Genomic DNA, 22,794 nt, shown 5'->3' on the forward strand with positions numbered 1-22,794 from the left:
GGCATATTCCTCACAGGCTATGCAATTTGTTTTGCCCTTAACTCCTCTGGCTCCAGCAGTAATATTTTCCTCAAATGCTGAAAATCAAATATCTGGCCTCTCTTAGCTAGATTTCTGAGGAGTGCTTCTTTTGAGACTATTGATGGCATGAAAATATCACTCAAGTTGCTTGAAGTTATTTGGAATTTTTAAAGTATGGGAAGCATCTCACTAGAGCCATGGTTGAGGCTGAGTGGGTAGAGTTACTTATTACACAGGCTGTCATTGCCCATCCAGCTTCTTGCTTTCTGTGCCCGTCTGTGTGATGGTTCTAACGCTTTAGGACGGCCGGGCATGGTGGCTCAAGCCTATAATCCCAGCACTTTGGGAGGCTGAGGCAAGCGGATCACCTGAGATCCGTACTTGAGACAAGCCTGACCGACATGGAGAAACCCTGTCTCTACTAAAAATACAAAATTAGCGGGGGGTGGTGGCGCAGGTTTGTAATCCCAGCTACTCAGGAGGGTGAGGCGGGAGAATCTCTTGAACTTGGGAGGCAGACGTTGTGGTGAACCGAGATCATGTCATTGCACTCTAGCCTGGGCAACAAGAGTGAAACTCCATTTCAAAAAAAAAAAAAAATGCATTAGGACAAGCACTGCATCCTGGCTGGGATGTGAAAGGTGACCCAACAGGTATGCAGGAGGAGTGGCTGGTGGCCAGTAGAGGGGAATCTGCCTGGCTGGCCAGCCTTCCTTCCAGCTGTATGCCCTGCCTAGGCTCTCTGGAAGAGTCCAGAATGTTGGGAGGTGCATGGAGAGTTTCTGAGAACGCTGGGATTGTCTGCGTCTCTTAGTCCATGCTGTGTTGCTATAACAGAATACCACAGACTGGGTTGGTTATTTATTTATTTATTTACTTTGAGACAGAGTCTCACTCTGTTGTCCAGGCTGGAGTGCAGAGTGCAATGGTGCACTCTTGGCTCACTGCAACCTCCACCTCCCAGGCTCAAGCAATTCTCCTGCGTCAGGCTCCCGAGTAGCTGGGATTACAGGTGTGTGCCAACACACCCAGCTAATTTTTGTATCTTTAGTGGAGAAGGGGTTTCACCACGTTGGCCAGGCTGGTCTTGAACTCCTGACCTCAAGTGATCCGCTTGCCTTGGCCTCCCAAAGTGCTGGGATTACAGGTGTGATCCACCGCACCTGGCCCAGACTGGGTGCTTTATAAAGAAATTTAAGGCCAGGCACGGTGGCTCACGCCTGTAATCCCAGCACTTTGGGAGGCTGAGGTATGTGGATCATGAGGTCAGGATATTGAGACCATCCTGGCTAACATGGTGAAACCCTGTCTCTACTAAAAATACAAAAAATTAGCTGGGTGTGGTGGCGGGCGCCTGTGGTCCCAGCTACTCAGGAGGCTGAGGCAGGAGAATGGCATGAACTTGGGAGGCGGAGCTTGCAGTGAGCCGAGATCGCACCACTGCACTCCAGCCTGGGCGACAGAGCAAGACTCCGTCTCAAAAACAAAAAACAAAAAACAAAAAACAAGAAATTTAATTCTGGCAATTCTGGAGGCTGGGAAGTCCAAGGTTAAGGGAACATATCTGGCAAGGGTCCTTGTGCTGCATCATCCCATGGCAAAGGGCATCACATGGTGAGAGAGCGTGGGGGCAGGGGGAAAACTCATCCTTTTATCAGGAAACCGTGATAACTTACCCACTCACAAGAACACTAACCCACTCGCATGATAATGATCCATCATGGATCAATAATTCATTCATGGCCAGGCATGGTGGCTCATGCCTGTAATTCCAGCACTTTGGGAGGCCAAGGCAGGTGGATCACTTGAGGTCAGGGGTTCAAGACCAGCCTGACCAACATGGGGAAATCCTATCTCTACTAAAAATACAAATACTATCTGGGTGTGGTGGCAGATGCCTGTAATCCCAGCTACTTGGAAAGCTGAGGCAGGAGATTGCTTGAATCCGGAAGGTGGAGGTTGCAGTGAGCCGAGATCGTGCCACTGCACTCCAGCTTGGGTGACAGAGTGAGATACCTTGTCTCCAAAAAAAAAAAAAGGAAAAATTCAATCTTGAAGGCAGAGCCCTCATTACTTCATCATGTCTTATAAGAATCAACACTGTTGCACTGGGAATTAAGTTCTAACACATGAACTTTGGGGGACACATTCACATAGAGTGTTTGCCAAGACCTAATCACAGACTCTAGAATGCTTCTCCTCCCTCACCTCGCTGTCACATCACCAAAGGCCCATTTACAGTAGTTCCTTTTTATGCCATGCCTGCCTTTTAACAATGAATTACAAGGCATACTAAAAGGTAAAACACACAGATGAGACAGAGCAAACATTAAAACCAGACTGGGATATGCCAAGCATATGGGAATTATTAGGCCAGGATTTTTTTTTTTTTTTTTTTTTAATTTTTGAGATGGGGTTTCACTCTGTTGCCCAGGCTGGAAGTTCAGTGGTGCCATCACGACTCACTGCAGCCTCAACTTCCTGGGCCCAGGCAATTCTCCCACCTCAGCCTCCCAAGTATCTGAGACCACAGGCACATGCCACCATGCCTGGCTAGTTTTTCTTTATTATTTGTCGAGACAGGGTCTCGCCATGCTGCCCTGGCTGGTCTCAAACTCCTAGGCTAAAGTGATCCTCCTGCCTCGGCCTTCCAAAGCACTGGGATTATAGGCATGAGCCACCACACCCAGACAGACCAGGAATTTAAAAAAATTATGATTCATATGTTAAGGACTCCAATGCACCAGACTAGGAACTGGCTTCTGCCCCCAAACTGGCTTGTCAGCAATCACAAAGCTTACAACCTCTCCAGCCCCATGAAGCACAACTTGTAACTTCTTTTCTTTTTTTTTTTTGAGACAGAGTCTCGCTCTGTTGCCCAGGCTGGAGTGCGGTGGTACAATCTCGGCTCACTGCAACCTCTGCCTTCCGGGTTCACACCATTCTCCTGCCTCAGCCTCCCGAGTAGCTGGGACTACAAGCACCTGCCACCACGCCCGGCTAATTTTTTTGTATTTTTTAGTAGAAACGGGGTTTCACCATGTTAGTCAGGATGGTCTCAATCTCCTGACCTCGTGATCCGCCCGCCTCGGCTTCCCAAAGCGCTGGGATTACAGGCATGAGCCACCGCGCCCAGCCTACTTGTAGCTTCTTATAGTGCAACTGCAATTTGCACCAACAGGGATGCTCACATCATGTTCCACCAAGGCCAACAGGATTTCCTCTTTCATTGAAATTTGTGACATATTTTCATTGACACACTAAAGAAGCCAAGACTTTCCTCTGATGTTGGAAGTGTTAAGAGTGGTAAGATGGGCTAGGATGGTGTCTTTTTGTTTACTACATATTCATAGGAAGAGAAAAGCAAAAGAGGATGGAGTTCTGGGAAATAATAAAATAATCTGGCTGGGCAGGGTGGCTCATGCCTGTCATCACAGCACTTTGGGAGGCCAAGGCAGGTGGATCGCTTGAGCTCATGAGTTCAAGTAACATGGTGAAACTCCATATCCACAAAAAACACAAAAATTAGCCAGGCGTGGTGGTGTGTAGTGTCTGATACTTGGGAGGTTGAGGCGGGAGGATCACTCGAGCCTGGGAGGCAGAAGGTGCAGTGAGCAGAGATGGTGGTACCGCACTCTAGCCTGGGCAATTGCGCCAGGCCTTGTCTCAAAAACAAAACAAAATAAAACAAAAACTTAGTGTCTATTGGAAGGAACCTCGAAATGATCTTCCAGCCTTCTGGTTTTACAGATGGGAAACTGAGGCCCAGAAAAGGAAAAGTGTTGTGCAGGATCACACAGCGAGTGGGTGGTAGACGGATGCTTCAAACAAGTGGTGTTTGCCTCCAAGATCTGCGTGATTCCCCGAACTGCAGTCAGGTCTCCCTGGTCCCCACTGCTCCCTGCAGAGGTCTCATCAAACGCCTGGCCTGCCTGCACCATACAGCCTGGTAGGCGAGCTGCTGGGGAAATACATTACCCACCACGCCTTGATACGTGCAGAGGTGGGGGATGTAGGGGTGACTCACTTTATCCTTCAGTTCAGAAGTCATTTCAGAAATCAGAGGCAGATGTTACTTCGTGGTGTTGGAAGTACAGATTGTTTATTTTCTCCTCTATGATTTCCAGAGTTTTCCAAAATTTTACAACAAACATCTATAATTTTATGAACTCTCCCCATCTTATTTTTAAAAAGAAAGAAGTTGGGGGGCAGAGAAATGCCCAGCTCAGTACTGAGATCCATCAAGTGAGGCCAGTCGGTATCTGTCACACCAGGCAGAGGCCCCGTGCTGGAAGCCCTGGAGGCTACCAGCTCCAAGCCTGGTATCCAAGGCCACCTGGGCAGCCTCAGCCTCCTCCTTCCCTTTTCTCCCACCAGACCCTGCTCCTGAGATGTCCTTCTCCCATTACCACCACAAAACCGGACTAATTTTTCAGGGCCCAACACCAATTCTGCTAATTTTTTAGCGGGGGCTTAATCTTGGCTCATCACAACCTCCGCCTCCCAGGTTCAAGGGATTCTCCCACCTCGACCTTCTGAATAGCAGGGATTACAGGCACCTGCCACCACGCCCGGCTAATTTTTGTATTTTTAGTAGAGATGAGGTTTCGCCATGTTGGCCAGGCTGGTCTTGAACTCCTGACCTCAGGTGATCCGCCCACCTTGGCCTCCCAAAGTGCTGGAATTACAGGTGTGAGCCACCGCACCCAGCCTGGATGAAGGTGTTTTAAAAGCCCTACCTCCCCGTATTGGGACGACCCTCTGGTCTCCCTCCTTGGACCACTGGCAGCACTTTCCTTGGACCTGCTTTATAATCTTTATCATGTCCTGCCTTGTCCTGGAGTTGTTTATGCCCAGGTCTGTTTCTCCCACTGGACTGAGGCCTCTTTGCAAGTGGAGCCTGCTTATCAGTTGCCTTTGTATTTCCAGCTCCATCTATAGCCTCCCACATGCTAGACTTCACATGAATGTCTGTTGAACTTATGTGAATTGAAACTATGGGATCCTAAAAGAGGGGTGTGATGTATCAGTTTATGGCAGGCCTCATGACTCTTGGCACTTTTGACATCTGGGGTCGGATAATTCTATGTGGTGGGAGCTGCAGTGTTTAGCAGCGCACCTGACCTCTACCTATCAGATGCCAGTACTGTTAGATAGCCCCAGTGCATCCGGGTCTCCTACTCCAGGTCCAGGGTTCATCCCGCTCTCCTGGAGGCCACTCAGGACCCCAGAAAGATCTTTGCTTCTCCACTTTGGTGCATCCGCTCCACCCCCACCCCTCACATCCTGGGTTCTATCTTGTCCCCTTTCCTTCTGCCCCACCCCTGTAGCCTGTGCCAGGCTGTGACCCACTGATTGTCCCTACTGGTCCATGCAGACTAGACTCAGACTGTGCCCGGACACACGCTGTCACATGCTCTTCAGCTCCTTGGGCTCGTCCCCGTGCTTGAACACACTGATGGTGACCTGGCCTGTCTCGGAGCCATACTTGTTCTTGACGAAGACGCCGTAGCGGCCGCTGTCATCACTGTTGACCTTCTCAATGGTGATGGTGACCTCTGTCCCCCTCACTTCCATGCGGTATCGGTCAAGGAAGGTGACAGGCTGGTCATTCTTCAGCCAAGAGATTTCAGGGGTGGGGTCTCCTGAGATGACGCAAGTCAAGCACAGGGTCTGTTTGAAAAGACAGGAAGAGAACAGTCTCACCTGCTTGTAACTTGAACTTAGCATTCACTTTCATGGCCCCAGAGAGCTCCCAGCTCAGGTTGCTCCCTGTGATAGCTCAGTATATGTGTTTTATTGTAATTTATAAAGGGGAGAGATTTTATTTTAACCACACATCCTTCATCCTCAACCTTTTATTTTGAGATGGAGTCTCATTCCGTCACCCAGGCTGGAGTGCAGTGGCACGATCTTGGTTCACTGCAACCTTTGCCTCCCAGGATCAAGTGATTCTCGTGCCTTAGCCTCCCGAGTAGCTGGGATTACAGATGCCCACCATCAAGCCAGGCTAATTTTTTTTTTTTTTTTTGAGACAGAGTTTCATCTTTTTGCCCAGGCTGGAGTGCAATGGCATAATCTCGGCTCACCGCAACCTCTGCCTCCCAGGTTCAAGTGATTCTCCTGCCTCAGCCTCCCTAGTAGCTGGGATTACAGGCGCCCACCACCAAGCCTGGCCAATTTTGTATTTTTAGTAGAGACGGGGTTTCTCCATGTTGGTCAGGCTGGTCTCAAACTCCCGACCTCAGGTGATCCGCCCACCTTGGCCTCCCAAAGTGCTGGGATTACAGGCATAAGTCACCGCGCCCGGCCATTTTTGTATTTTTAGTAGAGACAGGGTTTCGCCATGTTGACCAGGCTGGTCTCAAACTCCTGACCTCAGGTGATCTGCCTGCCTCAGCCTCCCAAAGTGTTAGGATTACAGGCGTGAGCCACTGTGCCTGGCCATTCTCAACCTTTCTTTAGGAATACTTAGTCATTAGATTCTCAGACCATAATTACTCTGGCAATTCATTGGTCCCAGAATGGCCTTTGGTTTGTTTTATTGCTTTTGTAACATATATGTCACTATGATTTTATCATGCAAGCAAGATTATATTGCTTGAGTACATAGATTTATGAATTAAAATAGAAAATTACTGAACAAGCTCTAGTGCAGAACACTATAATGTAATTATTAAACACACAGGCTCTGGAGTTGGGCTTCCTGGGTATGAATCTCACCTCTGCCCCTTCAAGCTGTGTGACCTTAGGTCTCTTAACCTGGGTTAAGGGACTCTGGGTTTCCTCAGCTATAAAGTATGATTAGTAATAAATAAAACCCTATTTCATGTGATTGCCTTGATGGTTAAATAAGCTAAAAAAGACAACATACATGGAATCGTGCCTGGCACAAAGTAAGCACCATCAAAAAGTCAGCAATTGTTTTCAGGAACACTAGATTTGCATAAGTAAGTTCAATCCTAGATGGGCTTTTAGGGATCTCCCAGTAGACATTTCTTGTGGACACTGAAGTCCACAGGCAGAAGTCTAGGATGCCCAGGGCTGTCTAGACAGATGGAGTTAGAACTAGGTCAAGCACCCACTGTGGGCTGACACCGGGCCCAGTGGCTTTCCTTTGTACCACATGTAATCAGTGAGGTGTGGTCGCTTGGCCACTCTTTGGCTTTGAATCCACGGCGCTGCATTGTTTTGTGATCTGTGGTGGATGCATGAAGGAACACAGAGTGGGACTGCTGGCTGTGGGCCGGGAAGGGTCAGTACCTTATCCTCCATGATCGTGGCCACATCCGGCAGACCCCTCACCACTTTGGCACGATCTGGAAGGGAAAGAACAGATCCTGGTGACAAATCTTTTTCTGCCAGCCGCTTCCCAGAAGTTTCATAGAGTTGAGGTTTATTTTTAAGCAAGGCTTCTTTCTTTTTCTTTTTCTTTTTCTATTTTCATTATTTTGGATAGAAATCTTTTTTAATTTTTTTTTTCAAAGTTAATTTTTTGAGGTAGAGTCTTGCTCTGTTGCCCAGGGTGGAGCGCAGCAGCACAATCTCGGCTCACTGCAACTTCTGCTTTCCGGGCTCAAGCAATCCTTCCCGCTCAGCCTCCTGAGCAGCTGCGACTACAGGCATGCACCAGCACGCCTGGCTAATTTTTATATTTTTTGTATTTTTATATTTTTTATATTTTTGTAGAGACGGGGTTTCGCCATGTTGCCCAGGCTGGTCTTGAACTCCTGGGCTCAAGCAATCCTCCTGCCTTGGCCTCCCAAAGTTCTGGGATTATAGGCATGAGCTGCCACACCTGACCTTGGATGGAAATCTCTAGAACTGTATTACATGCTTCCTTGTATTCATAAGTAGAATATATGGGACATAGTGTGTTTCTGCCACTGATCTGAGGTCATTTGCTATGATTGGTGGTACCTGGAGGTGATCATGAGATGCTCCTGCCCTCAAGAACCAGGAAGAAGGTAAGTGGGACTACTCTGAGACTTCAACTGGCAAAATCCACACAACGGGTGTGACCAACAAGATCAGAGAAAGCGGGACAGAAGCTTTTGGGACACTTTGAACCTGATCAAACAAAGGACCTGGTGGCTATTGTGGGTGACCAGGAAGAGTGTGGTCGTCAACCACTAAGCAGAAACCTGGTCTACTCCTCATGGTGCAGGGGAAGCTGTGGGAACAGGATGAGTGGTCAGCACGGCCTAGATCAGAGATCAGGGATGTGCAAAGAGCCCGATGCGGATGGCATCTGTCCAGTGGGTGAAAAGGGAGCAGGACCCTGGATGGGGAGGGGAAGGCCCCACAGATGGATGCAGTTGCGGGCAGAAAGTGTCACCAGCCCTTCACAGCTGGACGAAATGATCGTTTCCTTCAGCTCTGATTCCACACACCCCAGCAATCCAGTATTGGTGAATTCAGCTTTTGTCTATTAGGGTCCTGCACGGGGCTTCTGTTCAGGATGTGGCATTCCACGATGGGCAGGGACATTCTTACTGGGTGAACGATTAGATTCGTGGTACAAGAGCCTCCTCCTGGCCTGAGGCTGGTCTTGGGCTGTGCTCCCTCCACCGAGGCGCCCCTGAGCCCCCTGCAGGAGCTTCTTGCTGCATGGCCACTTATACCCCTCAATTGCCCCTTCCTGATAACAGCTATGAGCCTGAGGCCTGCACTTCCTGTCAAGTGGGGACGCTTGGGGACAGTGATGCCATGCAGAACGAATTATCCCCTCCCACACATGGCCTCAAGCTGGCGGTGTGAGTTTTCTTGTCTGTTCTTAGAGCTGTGCTGTCTCCTTCTATGACCACACCTGTGCTCTGCTGCCTGCCCAGGTCTCTCCCTCACTGAAATCCTTACTCCTCATCTGCTGGGCCAGTGAGAGCAGACAGCCAGACTCCCACCACCAGGCTGCTTCGAATTGGCTTGTCTTGGAGGGCTGATGAATGGGACAAGCTTGAGCTCATGGACTTGGTAGTGGCTCCCCCAGTGGCCCAGAGGCCGTGCTGTGTGCCTCTGGGTTTGGGGCTTCATTCTGGTTTCAATAAGACTCTAATGCCTCGAGAGCCATAGCTTCAGCTTTAAAGTCGCCCTGTCCCCACAGATCACTCAGGAAGGCCTGCCCAGCCTCATCCCTGTCTGTCCCCTCCTTTTTGGTCCCACCAATGTTGTCCATGTGCCTGTGAGAACCAGGCTCGCGCTGGGCGCTTCCACAACACAATCCCAGGTGTCCTTGGATTCTGTCTCTGTCCTGCCCAGGTCTTCCCTGCAGCTCTGTAAGACCCCAGAGCCCCACAGACCGTGTCTCCACTGTGGAACGAGGCCTTCAGCAGCCCACCAAGAGGCTTGAGCTTCCGGGAAGTTTCCCCAAATTCAGAAACAAAAACGACAAAAATATTGGCAGACTTACTCTTCTCGATGATGGCCAAGGCTCTGAAAAACAAATGGGAACAAGGTGTGACTGTCCACTTGGTAAAGGACAGTCCAGCCCAGGTGGAGGTGAGGGGTGATGAGGGAAATGTGGAGCTGGCTGGGGCTCCCGGGAAGGAGTCGTGAGCCTAGTTCATGCCACACCCTGGAGGGGCCTATAATTCACACTGAGAAATGTAGAGGAAACTTACTTCAGTCTCTGGTGTTCAGCCATGGCGTCCTCAAAAGCTGTAAGAAGGACAGAGGAGAAAGGGGGCCATCAGGGCCTCTACTGTCCAACAGTGGGGACAGGGTGACCCTGGGAGCAGAGCTTATCCCTGCCTGTCCTCCACTCTCCTCCGCATGCCGATGTTCTTTTGGGGCAGTGGCAGGACTGGGTGGGAGGGTAGGCGTCCCCTCAAAAGACCATGGGATTTTCTTTTTTCTTTCTTTTTATTTTGTTAAAAAAAATTTTTAAATCTTTCTTTCCTTAACGCCTATCCCAGAGTAATCTTTATTATTATTCTTTTATTTTTTGAGACAAGATCTCACTCTGTTGCCCAGTCTGGAGTACAGTGGTGTGATCACAGCTCATTGCAGCCTCTCTCTCCTGGGCTCAAGCAATCCTCCTGCTTCAGCCTCCCAGGTAGCTGGGAATATAGGCACGCGTCACCATGCCCAGCTAAATTATTTTTATTTTTTGTAGAGATGTTGCCCAGGCTTGTCTCACTATGTTGCCCAGACTGGCCTCAAACTCCAGAGCTCAAGCGATCCTCCCACTTCAGCCTCCCAAAGTGCTGGGATTACAGGATTGACCCAGTGTGCCCAGCCTGTTCATGGGATTTTCTAAGCAGGTTTCTCTGCAGACATAGGTTGATGGCTCACCTTGCCCTGAGAGATCTGTTGAGAGCTGCCGGACTTCCTTCCCTGCAGCTATTTCCAGAGTGTATTTGCCCTTGTCTGAGTCTTTGGGGTCCAGGATGTGAAGCCAGATCTCATCCAGGGTGGTGCCCGTCCTTATCCGATCACCACTCTCCAGACGTTTGTCTCTGAATGTGACGGTGAAGAAATGGTTAAGGCTGCCTGTCTGCAGGTCAGCAGATACCCCTGCCCCAAAATCCTCTCCTGTGGTTTTGTTTCAAGATCCGTGGGCTATGGGTGGTGACCATTCATGAGGCACCAGATAAATATCCATTCACTTATTCATTATTCAACCCTTCATTCATCATTCAATACTGCATTCATTCATTCATTCATTCACCAGTTCTTGTGGCATGACAACTATGTGTCGGTGCTGAGTCCGCATTTGTGATGCATGCCACAGGCAGGGACCCTAAGGAAATGGTGCTCCAGGGTCCGTGACTGCCACTTCTCTCACCCTCGGGAGCCAACTTCCTTACCTCTTTATTCTCCTTTTAAACTCTCCCAGGCCTTCTTCCCACAAGCACTCTAACCTTTAGAAACCACATAAGGTGAAACTTTTCTCCTTCTTTACTTAAATTTCATTCCTAGAGACATTGTCCTCTGTTCCCAGTGTTGTGTTGCAGAGGTGACACCTCTGTGCTTAGTCACAGGGCTGAGAAACTCTGGCTAGGGGAGGAACCTATTGTCCTGAAATTCCATCTGGCCTCGGCTCTCACTCATTTGACAACCTTGACCAAATCAGTCAAGCCTTCTCCACAGAATGGGTGCAGTCATGTCTGCTCCACAAGGCTGAGGCATGCATCTGATACAAAGCACTGGGAAAACTCTGCTCTTAGATTATCTGGGGTCACTCAGAGAGTGGCTAAGTCTCTGTGGGTACCTCATCTATCCTGCCTTCAAGCCCTGGCTCTCAGTTAGTGGCCAGCCCTGCAGACCCTTTTCCTGCATGTTTCCCCTAAGCCTGGCTGACCAAATTTGCTAAGGCTGCAGAGGCCCACAAGGATGCCCTGACCCACCTGACCACTTGGCTCTTCTTCGTCCCTGCATCCCTTTCTCCCCCAGTTCCCAGCTGCTGCTCAGAGACTGATCCTGTTGTGGCCATAGAGTTTCCAGAAAAATGTTGTCCCACCAAGGTTCCCACCTTTGCTGGGGGATCTTGGCAAAGCCTTTCTACTCCTCCCACTGCTAATCTTTATCCTCAACTCCTTGTGTGGACAGCAAGACCAGGAAGAGACCCTGTCTCTGCCAACCACTGGGACGGGGCTCTGCTTGGAGGACCGGGCAGGGAGAAGGGAGGGAGGCCCCCATGGGTCAGGTGCTGAATCCTTTCCAGCCTGGCTGGGGCTCTGGGGCAAGGCAGACCTACTTGTGGAACCAGGTGGTTTTCATGTACTCCACGTTGTAGTACTTGACCTTGCTGAAGATCCGGATCCCTTCCTCGGTCCCCTGGATTTTCAGTGGAGTTGCAGAGAGGGCTGGGGAGACAGAGGAGAAGGATGAGTCTTCCCTGAGGCCATTTAGGCATCAGATTTGGGGGCCAGCTTGTCTGACTCTGCGCTGGGGGGCAGGTAGGTGCTGTAGGGGAAATGCAGTGCTGTGAAGAGGCAGGATTTTCTCTTCAGTGTTTGAGGTTGGAAACTAAACCCACCCCCAATAGCCAAGGCCAGTGTTAGGCTGCTTGGAGGCTGCTGGGCATCAGGGCAGGGCTGGGCAAAGAGGCAAGCTGCTTACCACCAATCCTGCCCAGCTCGGTGAAGATGGCATCCAGGGCTGGAGGGAGACAGAGAGAAGGGTTAGCTGGCATAGGGCTCCCCTAGGGATGTGCTAGGAGTGGGGACATCCTTGAAAAAGGCTGGTGGAGCCCATGAGCTGCTCTCGGGGGGACAGGCAGCTCTGTAGGATGACTCTCATAGTTTGGGGATAGGAAGGGGTTCAGGGCACTCGGCGGTGGGGTGGGGAGAAGGGCACTATGGATGGAGGACAAACATGCAAACCTGACAGTTTTTTGCAGGTTGAGCCAATCAGCCTGATAAGGAGCCTGGGCCCACTGTGGGACAGAGGAGTGAACTCAGGCTTTGGGTCTCCAAGCCTGGACTCACTGTGGTATACTGTGGTGAACACGGGCATCAGAGTCACACTGACCTGGCTCCTGCCACTGACTAGCTGTGGAATCTTGGGCTAGTCACTTAATCTCTTTGTGCCTCAATTTCTCCAAGTGACATGGGGATCCCATAAATCTTACTGCACAGATCACATCACAGTCTCCTCCACTGTGCTCCCTCCACAGCCCCTGACCCGTCGCCAGCTCCTACCGTCACCCGTGAGGTCCAATATGGTGTCATCCTCTCCTCGATCATCAGAAACCATCGCTCTGTAAATTCCCTTGTCCTTTTTGGACAACTGGAAAGAAGGATGAGCGATGGTGGTGTCAGCATGGGCTTCAGAAGGAGAGATGGCTACCAAATCAGGAGGCCTGGGCTCCAGGCCTGCCCCTCACTCTCTGTGTGACCTGAGGTAAGACCCTTCTCCTCCCTGGGCCTCCGTTTACTTATCTGGGCTGGGTGAGCCCTAAGGCTCCTTTCAGCTCCAGAGCCCTTGGATTCCTAGCTCGGGGTTGGTCTGGGCCTGGGGAAGGGTTGGAGTAGGGGGAGTTGAGGGCAGAACCAGACACCTTCATTTGTATTCACAGGTGGCTGATCTGAGCACAACACAGTGAGCCTCACTTTGCAGAGCTTGTCTGGGCCTGGCCCACCTTTCACTCCCTGGGGGCTCCTGGATGGAGGGACCTCCACTACCTGCAGTTCCCCAAGAGGAAGCATGTTTTCTCCTGCCCAGGACAAGGCGGTTCTCTTGGCCCATGTTTTTCAGCCCCGAGTTAAGTCTGAACAAACACTCAGCAAAGCAAGAACCTGAGTTGTGCTTTCGAGGCAAGGTCCAGAGATCAGAAGTGACCTCTCATTACACAGCACCTTCCTTCAGTCCCTCACCTCTCAATACTTCCCGGCAGGACCATCTCCACACAGTGGGGTTGGGGCAGGATCCAAGACAGAGGCAGCTCTTAACCTGAGGATTGAGGTGCTGAGCCCCAAAAATCCTCTCTTATGTCCTCGCCATCCCAGGAAGGCTCCAAGGTCTCAGCCAAACCCAGAGTGGGTGGCTGGAGTGGCTTCTGACCCCACCCTCTAGCCTTATGTCTTTACACTGAAACTCTCTGAGCCTCAGTTTACTCATCAGTAAAATCACGGTATCATCCTTGCCCTGCCTGTGTGCTACAGCTGCTGTGGGGATCAAGGGAAGTAACTCGTAGGAGGCCAGAAACTTTGCACCAATGGGACTGATGATTATACTAAAACTCCGTAACTATGAAGCACCTACTTGGTGCCACAGCCTGTCTGAGGAGCTTGCACAGTGGTGGCAAAGGCTGACTTGGCATCAGCCTGGCCAGGATTTGGGAGAAGACTTTGAAATCATTGTTTTCTTCCTAGTCAGCAAACCTCTGTTTGCTCCAGTCCTCCTGGGCACCCAGTGAGGCCACAGACATCAGCAGCAGGGCAGAAAAAGGTTGACGTTTAAGAGCAAGCCTTGTGTTTCTCTCTTAACCAGGCCACGGTCCGCCAAAGGCCACAGGGGAGGACTTGGGGGGAGAATTGAGCTCCAGGCCTGCTTTATTCTGCCCAGATCTGCCTCCCCTGGAGACATCCTTCCTGTCCTGAATCCTAGACTGCTGGGGCAGGAAGGAGGTGTTGAGACAGCATCCCTTCCAACTCGCTCAGGTTGCAGATGAAAGCTGAGGTCAGAGAGGGACGGGGGCTAGCCCAAGCCTGCACAGTTATTGGCAGGGCCAGTACTGGAGCTAAAGAAGAAAATCAGTAATACTGATTCTGTCTCTATTGAAAGTTTGGGGGTTTTAATAGTTTTTGTTTGCATTAATTTTGAGTTTTTAGAATATTGCATACAATATTATTTATCTTGATTACTGAGTTTTTTTGGTGCCCCTTAAATTTTGTGCTCAGGGCTTCACTTGCCTCAACCTAGCCTCGGCCCTGCCTCTGACTCCCAGCCCAGAGCTCTTGGCCCTCCCTGGCTTGCAGCCAAAGGAGAAAGTGAGCCCTGAAGCTGGAGCCACACTTGCCTCTTCGATGCAGAGAAGTCCCGTTCCCGTCTCTGGGTCATACTGACCATCTGGCAGCTCTGCCCTCTGGAAGAACCACTGAAAGTGAGTCTCCTTCTTCGTGTTTGTCACCTGGGGAAGGTGGGGAATGAGGAGACTCTGTCAGGCTTGTTTCTTCTTGAGTAAAAACACACCTGTGCACACCTTCAGGCATCTCAGCCGAGTCCTTTCACATACCATATGACTCCTCTGCTGGCTTCCGGACTCTGAATTCTTGCTAATGGTTTTCCCTCTGCCTCTTGATCCCTGCCCTACTCTATTGTCCTTGTAAATGTTCATATGCTTCAGTTAAATGTCATCTCCTCCAGGAAGCCTTTTTTTTGAAGCACCCCATAGTCACCCCCCAACACGATTCATCAATTTCCTGCCCCCTTCGGGTCAAGCATGAGTGATGCTGTTTTCCAGTGGTCCTGCCTTGACCATGGGCTCCCAAGGCCCACAGTGACCACTTCATCATCTTTGTATGTTCAGGACCTTGCAGAGTGGCACGTAATAGATGCTCTGAGTTTACTGAACGGATATGCTTCTGGGAGAGCACCCACCCTCCCCTTCCCCAGTTATCTCAACAGGCTGAAGGGTGCTAAGAAAGACCTTAGGCTTTGGAGTCAGATAGACTGGGCTCTCCCTCTTACCGTGTGGCCTTGAGCTATTTCCCCATTTGTTTTCTCATCTATAAAGTGGGGATAGCAATGCCTATGTCACAGATGATTGTGAGGCGTATGAAATCATACTGTGAGTCTCTGAGCACAGGATAATCATAAACACAGGGAGAGCCCTCAACATACAAACGCTCGCAGGCTCCTAGACCCCCTGACCCCTCGGAACCCCTGCTGGAGCCACTAGGATCTCGTGCGAGGCTGGTCCACCTCACACTAATCCCACCCCATGGGCGCTGGGAAGGTGGGTTTGCTTTTTGGGTTACATGCAGTCTCCTCGGGGGCTTCCTGTGTGTGCGATCAGCCAAGTAGAGTGTGGAATTTAGGGGGCCAGGTGGGCAGGGACAACAACTGGGCTTGGGGATAAGCCACAGGTCCCCCCGCGCTGGGCCTGGGGGCAGGGCAGGACTTGCCTTGCACGTCAGCTGCACTTGGCAGTCCTCTGTGACCTTCCACTGCAACGGCTGCTCGAAATAGGGACCTGTGTGTGCAAAACAAATATGCCCACCGTCAGAGAGCCACGCTCAGCCAGGGTGCCACCTGTGTCCAGGCAGTGATGGGGGGAGGGTCAGTTAATGGCTATGGGCTTCTCAGATGCTGCCCCTGCCAGGGCTGGGACTGGGATGAGGCAAGGGTGGTGCTCAGGGTGCAAATTTCTTTCTTTTCTTTTCTTTCTTTTTTTTTTTTTTTGAGACAGAGTCTCGCTGTGTCGCGCAGGCCGGAGTGCAGTGGCGCAATCTCAGCTCATTGCAACCTCCGCCTCCCAGGTTCAAGGACTCTCGTGGCTCAGCCTCTTGAGTAGCTGGAATTACAGGCATGTGCCACCACGCCCGGCTAATGTTTGTATTTTTTGTAGAGATAGGATTTCACCATGTTGGCCAGCCTGCTCTTGAACTCCTGACCTCAAGTGATCTGCCCACCTTGGCCTCCCAAAGTGCTGGGATTACAGGCATGAGGCGCTGTGTCTGGCTTCAGGGTGCAAAATTTGAGAGGGCTCAGCTCTCACCCTCAGGTCAGGCAAGAGCTATTTTGATCTGGCATTGGGACAGAACTGGACTGAATGGCAGTGGACATCCCTCGGGGTCCCAGCAGGGCTGGGGGTCCCATTAACCCCCAGTCCAGCATCTCTAGCACGAACCAGTGGCCAGGGATTTTGAACTTCACTCCAGCAGCTCTTACCCTGTTTTCTCTTCCAGTCCCTTCTCTTAGCATCTGCCTGCCTCAGAAGTTTGTCAAAATCTGTGAACACAGAGGGAGGAACCAGCATGAGCCCAGAAGAGTGTGCGTCTGGAGAGGGGACATGGGGCAGCAGAAGGCGAGGGGTGTGCTCAGCAGACTGCAGAGCCGAGGACTCAGGGCTGCGGGGCGGGCCGGGTGTGCAGGGCAGGGCAGGGCGGGGCTGACCGTCATCCACCAGTGTCAAGGTAATCTGGTTTTTGGCTTTTCCGTCTTGGAGTTGAGCGGTGTACGACCCTTTGTCCTCCTCAGACAAGTTCTGGATGATCACTTCCACCAGGCCCTTCTCTCGGTCAAAATTGATTTTGCGGTTCTGAAAAGGACAAACTCCAGAGTCCTTTTCCCTGTTCTGGGAACTTTGTTGAGGGTAGTACATCAGGGTGTAGTGGGCTTGGGGGTGGTAAGCACAGAGCTGTCAGCCTTCAGAGACTTGGGCAGGGTGTTGGGTAACCCTCTGCGGCTCCCCCCACACCCAGTCCCCTGGATACTTGAATAAGTTACAATTTTTTTGTTGTTGTTTTGTTTTTCTTGAGACAGTCTCACTCTGTTGCCCAGGCTGGGGTGCAGTGGCGCGATCAGTTACAATTTAATAATAAGTCCCCAACCCCCGCTGTGCCATGGTTTTGCCTGTTTTCTTTTCTTTTCTTTTTTTTTTTTTTTGAGACAGAGTCTCGCTCCATCGCCCAGGCTGGGGTGCAGTGGCGCAGTCTCGGCTCACTGCAGCTTCTGCCTCCCGGGTTCAAGCCATTCTACTGCTTCAGTCTCCTAAGTAGCTGGGATTACAATCATGTGCCAGCACACCCAGCTAATTTTTGTATTTTTAGTAGAGACGGGGTTTCACCATGTTGGCCAGGCTGGTCTCGAACTCCTGGCCTCAAGTAATCTGCCCGTCTCGGCCTCCCAAAGCACCGGGATTACAGGCGTGAGCCACTGTGCCCGACCACTTATTTTCTACTTCTTTTAAAATAGGAAATAGGAAATTTTAAATAACATCGGCATGTGTAAAGGACATTGGAAAAAAAAGTACTCATGTACTTGCTACCCAGTATTAACACTCATTTACATTTTACCATATTCTAACAGTTTTTAAAATTTCATTTTCCTCATCTAGGTTCTTTCTCCCTCTGGCTTTATTTGTATGTATGATTTGGAGGAGTGATCTAATTTTGTTTTATTTTTCTATAGGGACAACTGATTGTCCCACCACTGAATACTAATGAGTCCAGACTTTGTAACACTTCCTATACCATGTGGTAAGGTCATTGCACAATCTTTATGCAGAACTTTCAAATCAGTTTTCTGATTTGCACCTTTTGATGCTGGGACAACCAGCCCCATTGCACAGATGCAGAAACAGAGGCACAGACAGGTGAAGAGACCTGCCAAGGTCATATAACCCACAGGGGGTGGACATGAGACTCCTGTCAGAACTAGTACCTTCTTTCTATAATACATATTTTCTTTCTTTCTTTCTTTCTTTTTTTTTTTGTCATTGGACCTTTGATATATATAACACATATTTTCTTTCTTTCTTTTTTTTTTTTGAGATAGAGTCTCACTTTATTGCCCAGGCTGGAGTGCAGTGGCGTGATCTTGGCTCACTGCAACCTCTGCCTCCTGGATTCAAGCGATTCTCATGCCTCAGTCTCCTCGGTAGCTGGGATTACAGGTGTGCACCACCATGCCAGGCTAATTTTTTGTATTTTTAGTAGAGATGGGGTTTCATCATATTGGCCAGGCTGGTCTCAAACTCCTGACCTCAGGTGATCCGCCTGCCTCGGTCTCCCAATGTGCTGGGATTACAGGCATGGGCCACCCCACCCAGCCACAACATGTATTTTCTAATGGCTGCTTTGCCATCTGGAGATGAAATTCACAAATAATATGAGATTGAGTCACGAATTTGAATGTCTCAGGAGGTTGAAATTGCCATGTCAGCAGGTAAACAGTTGAATATCGACAAATCACGTGGTTCAATCTAATACAACCTGTCTACAGATACGATTTACAAAATAATATCATACTCTAACCATAATATAAAGAAGAAATAAGTCATTTAAAATAAAAATATTTCAATATAGACGTGCTTGGATATAACCTCAATTATGCCGCACTGATTTATAATGAATTGGTTTGACTTTAAAAGAAGAAAAACAAAAAAACAGAAGCTATTCTGTACAAAAGCAGGAAAATGAATGAGCGTAGGTAAAGTAGCCAGCAGAATAAAAATTCTCCATTCAGTGTATAGTAAAATTGCACACTTTGGGAGGCTGGGTAGGAGGATCGCCTGAGTTCAGGAGTTTGCAGCCTAGGCAACAAGGCAAAACCCTGTCTCTACAAAAAAATATTAAAATTCGCTGGGCATGGTGGTGTGTGACTGTGGTCTCAACTACTCGGGAGGCTGAGGTGGGAGGATCGCTTGAGTCTGGGAGGTTGAGGCTGCAGTGAGCTGAGATCATGCCACTGCACTTTTGCCATGATAACAAAGTGAGGTTCTGTCTCAAAAACAAACAAATAAAAACAGAAAACAAAAAATAAAATTGTTCGGGAGACAGAGGCAGGAGTACTTGAGGCCAGGAGTTCAAGATCAACTTGGTCAACACAGTGAGCCCCCATCTCTAACTAAAAAGATTAAAAAAAAGAAAAAAATGTACAAAAATACTTTGTATTTGTATCTAAAATAGAGTTAGGGTCTAGCCTTGGATAATTATAGGCATGAATGCAGGTTTTTCATCTTAAGAATAGTGGGGTAATCAAAAGTTGTGGGGGGGATGGAAATTCTTTGTTTGTGGGAATGTCCCTTGCATTGGCCAGCATGTAGTGTCCCTGCCAACCCCCACCCCCAACACCAGCACTGGTACTAAAAGCCAAAGGTCCTCATCCTGTCCCCATCACTGAACAGCAAAAGCACACCGTCATTTCTGAAATGGCCACTAGGGGGAAGTACCAGCCCATGCAGAATCACGACCCCGTGAGGCCACCTCCCCGGCAGGGGAGCCTCACTTCAGGGATTGTGAGCACCCAATTACCGGAGAGCTGAAGATCTCCTTGTTGTTGAAGATTAGATGCAGCTCAGCGGCTGGAGATAACTTTTCTACTTCCAGCCAAAGCCGCACCTCTCCTCGTTCCAGGATGTCAACGTTCCAGCCGGAGATCAGTTTGATCACTGGGAGGCGCAGGATGGGAAGGGGGTGGGTTGGACCCCTTCTCCCTTTCCCGCTCCCTTCCAGCCCCACCTGGAGCACACCCTTGGCATCTGACATTGCAAAACGCTTAGAGAACCTGAAGGAGACTCTACCGGGTGGGGCTCAGAGGAGGGTTTTCCGAATGCCCACTCTGGATCTATTTAATCTCAGCGAAGCATTTCCTCTTCTAAGAGCTCTGGGGCTGCCGTTGTCAACCTGGCCGGGCATTGGATCCCCGAGGACTTTCAAAAACCCTAGCATCTGGGCTCCATCCTCAGAGATTCTGATTTGTCTGGGGCATGGCCTAGGTATTGGGATTAGGAAAGGCGTCATCATGGTTCTTTTGTGTAGCCAAGTTTGTGACCTCCCCTGCTCTAGGGACTGCACACACTGTCCCTAGCCAACGGAGGGAAGCAGAGGTTTAGAAGATCCCAAATCCTAATGACTGAAGAGCCAATAATAGTAATTATAGAAGAGGACAACGCCCACATGTCCCTTCCTCGCATCCCCTTTCCTGCTGCTCTTTTCCTTCCGTGAGCTTCCTGAGTGGTGTCTGACCTTCTAGCCCTGTGGTTCCCCCACCCTCTGGGGGTTGTTTCCTGGTCCTTGGCCTGACTCTGCTCTGCTCAGAACATGCCAATGGGCCCAGTGGGGACTGCACAAGGCTGCAGCTTGGACTGCTTGCTTACCTGGGTTTCTGATTTCATGACTCAGCTTCTTCAGCTTCTCCAGCTCTGGGATGGGGGGAGTAAGAAAGAAACCAGAGAGAATGAAATATGCTGACCGGGGGTGGGAGGCCCACAGGAGCCATCCAATGATCCTGTGCTGGGTCAAAGTTCCAAGAGACACCTCCCCCCAAGTTGGGGTCCCTTGGCTCCATAGGGGCCATGATGAATACTGTGGGCCTTTGCCCTGGGGCACTGAGGGTGATGCCAAGGCTGCTGCTGACCACCCTGAAGTTGCATCTTCTCCCTGTCCTTCAAGGCCTAGATCAAGTCTTACTTCCCTAGAGGAGCACCTACCATGTGCCTGGTTCTGCATACTTCATTAGTCCTCTGCAATGCTGTGGGCTGAGTATTACCGTCTGCCTCTGGTCACTCTGGGACCACTGGTGCCAGGGCCTCATTGCTCACCTCTGTCATATGCTATCTTAGTGTCCCTGGGTCTGGACCACACAGAGCACTGCAGCCCAGAAGTCTCAGATTGTTCTAGAATGCTGTCTTATTTGCCGACTGTTTCTTCTTCTTTGTCTTTTCTTTTTTTTGAGACAGAGTTTTGCTCTTGTTACCCAGGCTGGAGTGCAATGGTGCAATCTTGGCTCACTGCAACCTCTGCCTCCAGGGTTTAAGCGATTCTCCTGCCTCAGCCTCCCAAGTAGCTGGGATTACAGGAGTGTGCCACCATGCCCAGATAATTTTTTGTATTTTTAGTAGAGACAGGGTTTCACCATGTTGGCCAGGCTGGTCTTGAACTCCTGACTTCAGGTGATCCGCCCGCCTCAGCCTCCCAAAGTGCTGGGATTATAGGTGTGAGCCACTGTGCCCGGCCTGCTGACTGCTTCTTTGTGTTGCCTCTTCTGCTAAGGCGAGCTCTGAATCTACATGAATGTCTTGTACACACTAGGTGCTCAGACAATACGGACTGTGTGGATGAACTGGCGGGGCAGAGCCCACGCCTCATTTTCTCTAGTAAGCCCCAGAATCCTTAACACAATGAGTCTAGATTTACGGCAAGCACACGGCAAACAAAACCAAAAAACACCATCATTTTCATGGATGGCTTTAGTTTGCATAGAATCATCTGATTGTATCTGCATAACAATATTGTTTCAGGTGGGGGCAGCCAGGGATTATAATCCCTCTTTATGGGTGAGGAAACTGAGGCCCAGGAAGGTGGCATGACTTGTCCAAAATCAGCCAGCAAATTATGGAACCGGAATTGGAACCTGGGTCTCTCTGGCTTCTGCTTCTTAACAAAATCAAAAGGCCTCACGTGCCACGAGCAGGACAGACAATGGGCAAAGGCTGTCCTGGTTGCTACGGAGGGAGCAGAGCATCTCATTGGCTGTGAGCACAGGCTTTGGTTCAGTTTAATTTATCAAATATGGATGGTCCTTTAGACGTGGTATTCACTCTTTGGTTACCCACAGTACTCAACACTCCCTATTGTCACCCCATTTCTCAGACCAACTGCTGTTTGCAATTTATTATCACACTTGCACTGTTGTTTTTGGGGGCTACAGAAGGAAACAAAAATAATTCTAGTACCTTTGCTTTTACCAAAAGTGGGAAAACAGGCTAGGCACAGTGGCTCACGCCTGTAATCCCAACACTTTGGGAGGCTGAGGTGGGCAGATCACAAGGTCAGGAGATTGAGACCATCCTGGCTAATACAGTGAAACCCCATCTCTACTAAAAACACAAAAAATTAGCCCGGCGTGGTGGCAGGCGCCTGTAGTCCCAGCTACTCAGGGAGCTCAGTCAGAAAAATTGCTTGAACCCAGGAGACAGAGGTTTCAGTGAGCCGAGATCATGCCACTGCATTCCAGCCTGGGCGACAGAGCGAGACTCCGTCTCAAGAAATAATAGTAATAATTTAAAAATAAAGAAGTGGGACAACAAAAGAGAGACCAGAAAAATGTAAATTTCACTGGGCGGGGATTTTTGTCTGTCGAGTTCACTGATGTAATATCCAGGGCCTACCTGGCCTGTGGCAGGTCCTTAATAGGTATCTGTTGATGGAAAGAATGGGTGGGTGAGGGCCTACTTCTCTGTGGAAATTGCCACTTTACTTATTTTGGTTGCTTCTTGCTGACCTCTGTGCGCATTTGTGTTTGGGACTCTCTCTCTGGGGAGGTGGCAGGGAGGGGGGCAGGTGCATTACCTTCCTCGGTCAGCGTGTGGCTTGCGGAGATGTCTTCATCGGCATCAGTGACTATGACTGAGTAGGTGCCCAAATCCTCGAGGCCAGGTTCTTTCAGGATGACCTTGGACCTGGTAGAGAGAGGAGAGCAGAGGCTCTGGGAGGAGCTCCTTAGTCTTGTGCACTAGAGGCCTGGGAGCCAGGGAGTCCAGGTTGCCTCTGGTGAGCCTGTACCACAAGCAGACCCTCGCCAAGTCAGGAAGCACAGGCAGCTGCCTCCTTCTACCTCCTCAGGGTCCCCTCAGGGTCCCACCTTCAATGGTGCCATTATCTG

General features: G+C 50.0%; 1 protein-coding gene across 1 annotated transcript in view; it reads right to left on the reverse strand.

The window, feature by feature from the left end:
• Nucleotides 1–4,097: 4,097 nt before the first annotated feature.
• MYOM3 (myomesin 3) overlaps nt 4,098–22,794 on the reverse strand; it is a 59,565-nt gene continuing 40,868 nt past the window's right edge. Inside the window, exons 23-37 of the mRNA XM_003891324.5 lie at nt 22,482–22,591; nt 20,288–20,332; nt 19,443–19,579; nt 16,582–16,726; nt 16,357–16,416; nt 15,591–15,658; nt 14,483–14,593; nt 12,663–12,750; nt 12,082–12,120; nt 11,717–11,825; nt 10,312–10,475; nt 9,639–9,675; nt 9,428–9,450; nt 7,285–7,340; nt 4,098–5,694 (exon numbers count right to left, since the gene is read on the reverse strand). Of these exons, the coding sequence (XP_003891373.2) occupies nt 5,431–5,694; nt 7,285–7,340; nt 9,428–9,450; nt 9,639–9,675; nt 10,312–10,475; nt 11,717–11,825; nt 12,082–12,120; nt 12,663–12,750; nt 14,483–14,593; nt 15,591–15,658; nt 16,357–16,416; nt 16,582–16,726; nt 19,443–19,579; nt 20,288–20,332; nt 22,482–22,591 (1,456 nt within the window). The 3' untranslated portion in view covers nt 4,098–5,430. The remainder of the gene's footprint in view (nt 5,695–7,284; nt 7,341–9,427; nt 9,451–9,638; nt 9,676–10,311; nt 10,476–11,716; nt 11,826–12,081; nt 12,121–12,662; nt 12,751–14,482; nt 14,594–15,590; nt 15,659–16,356; nt 16,417–16,581; nt 16,727–19,442; nt 19,580–20,287; nt 20,333–22,481; nt 22,592–22,794) is intronic.

Source organism: Papio anubis, chromosome 1, assembly GCF_008728515.1.
Source record: "Papio anubis isolate 15944 chromosome 1, Panubis1.0, whole genome shotgun sequence".
Lineage (NCBI taxonomy): Eukaryota > Metazoa > Chordata > Mammalia > Primates > Cercopithecidae > Papio > Papio anubis.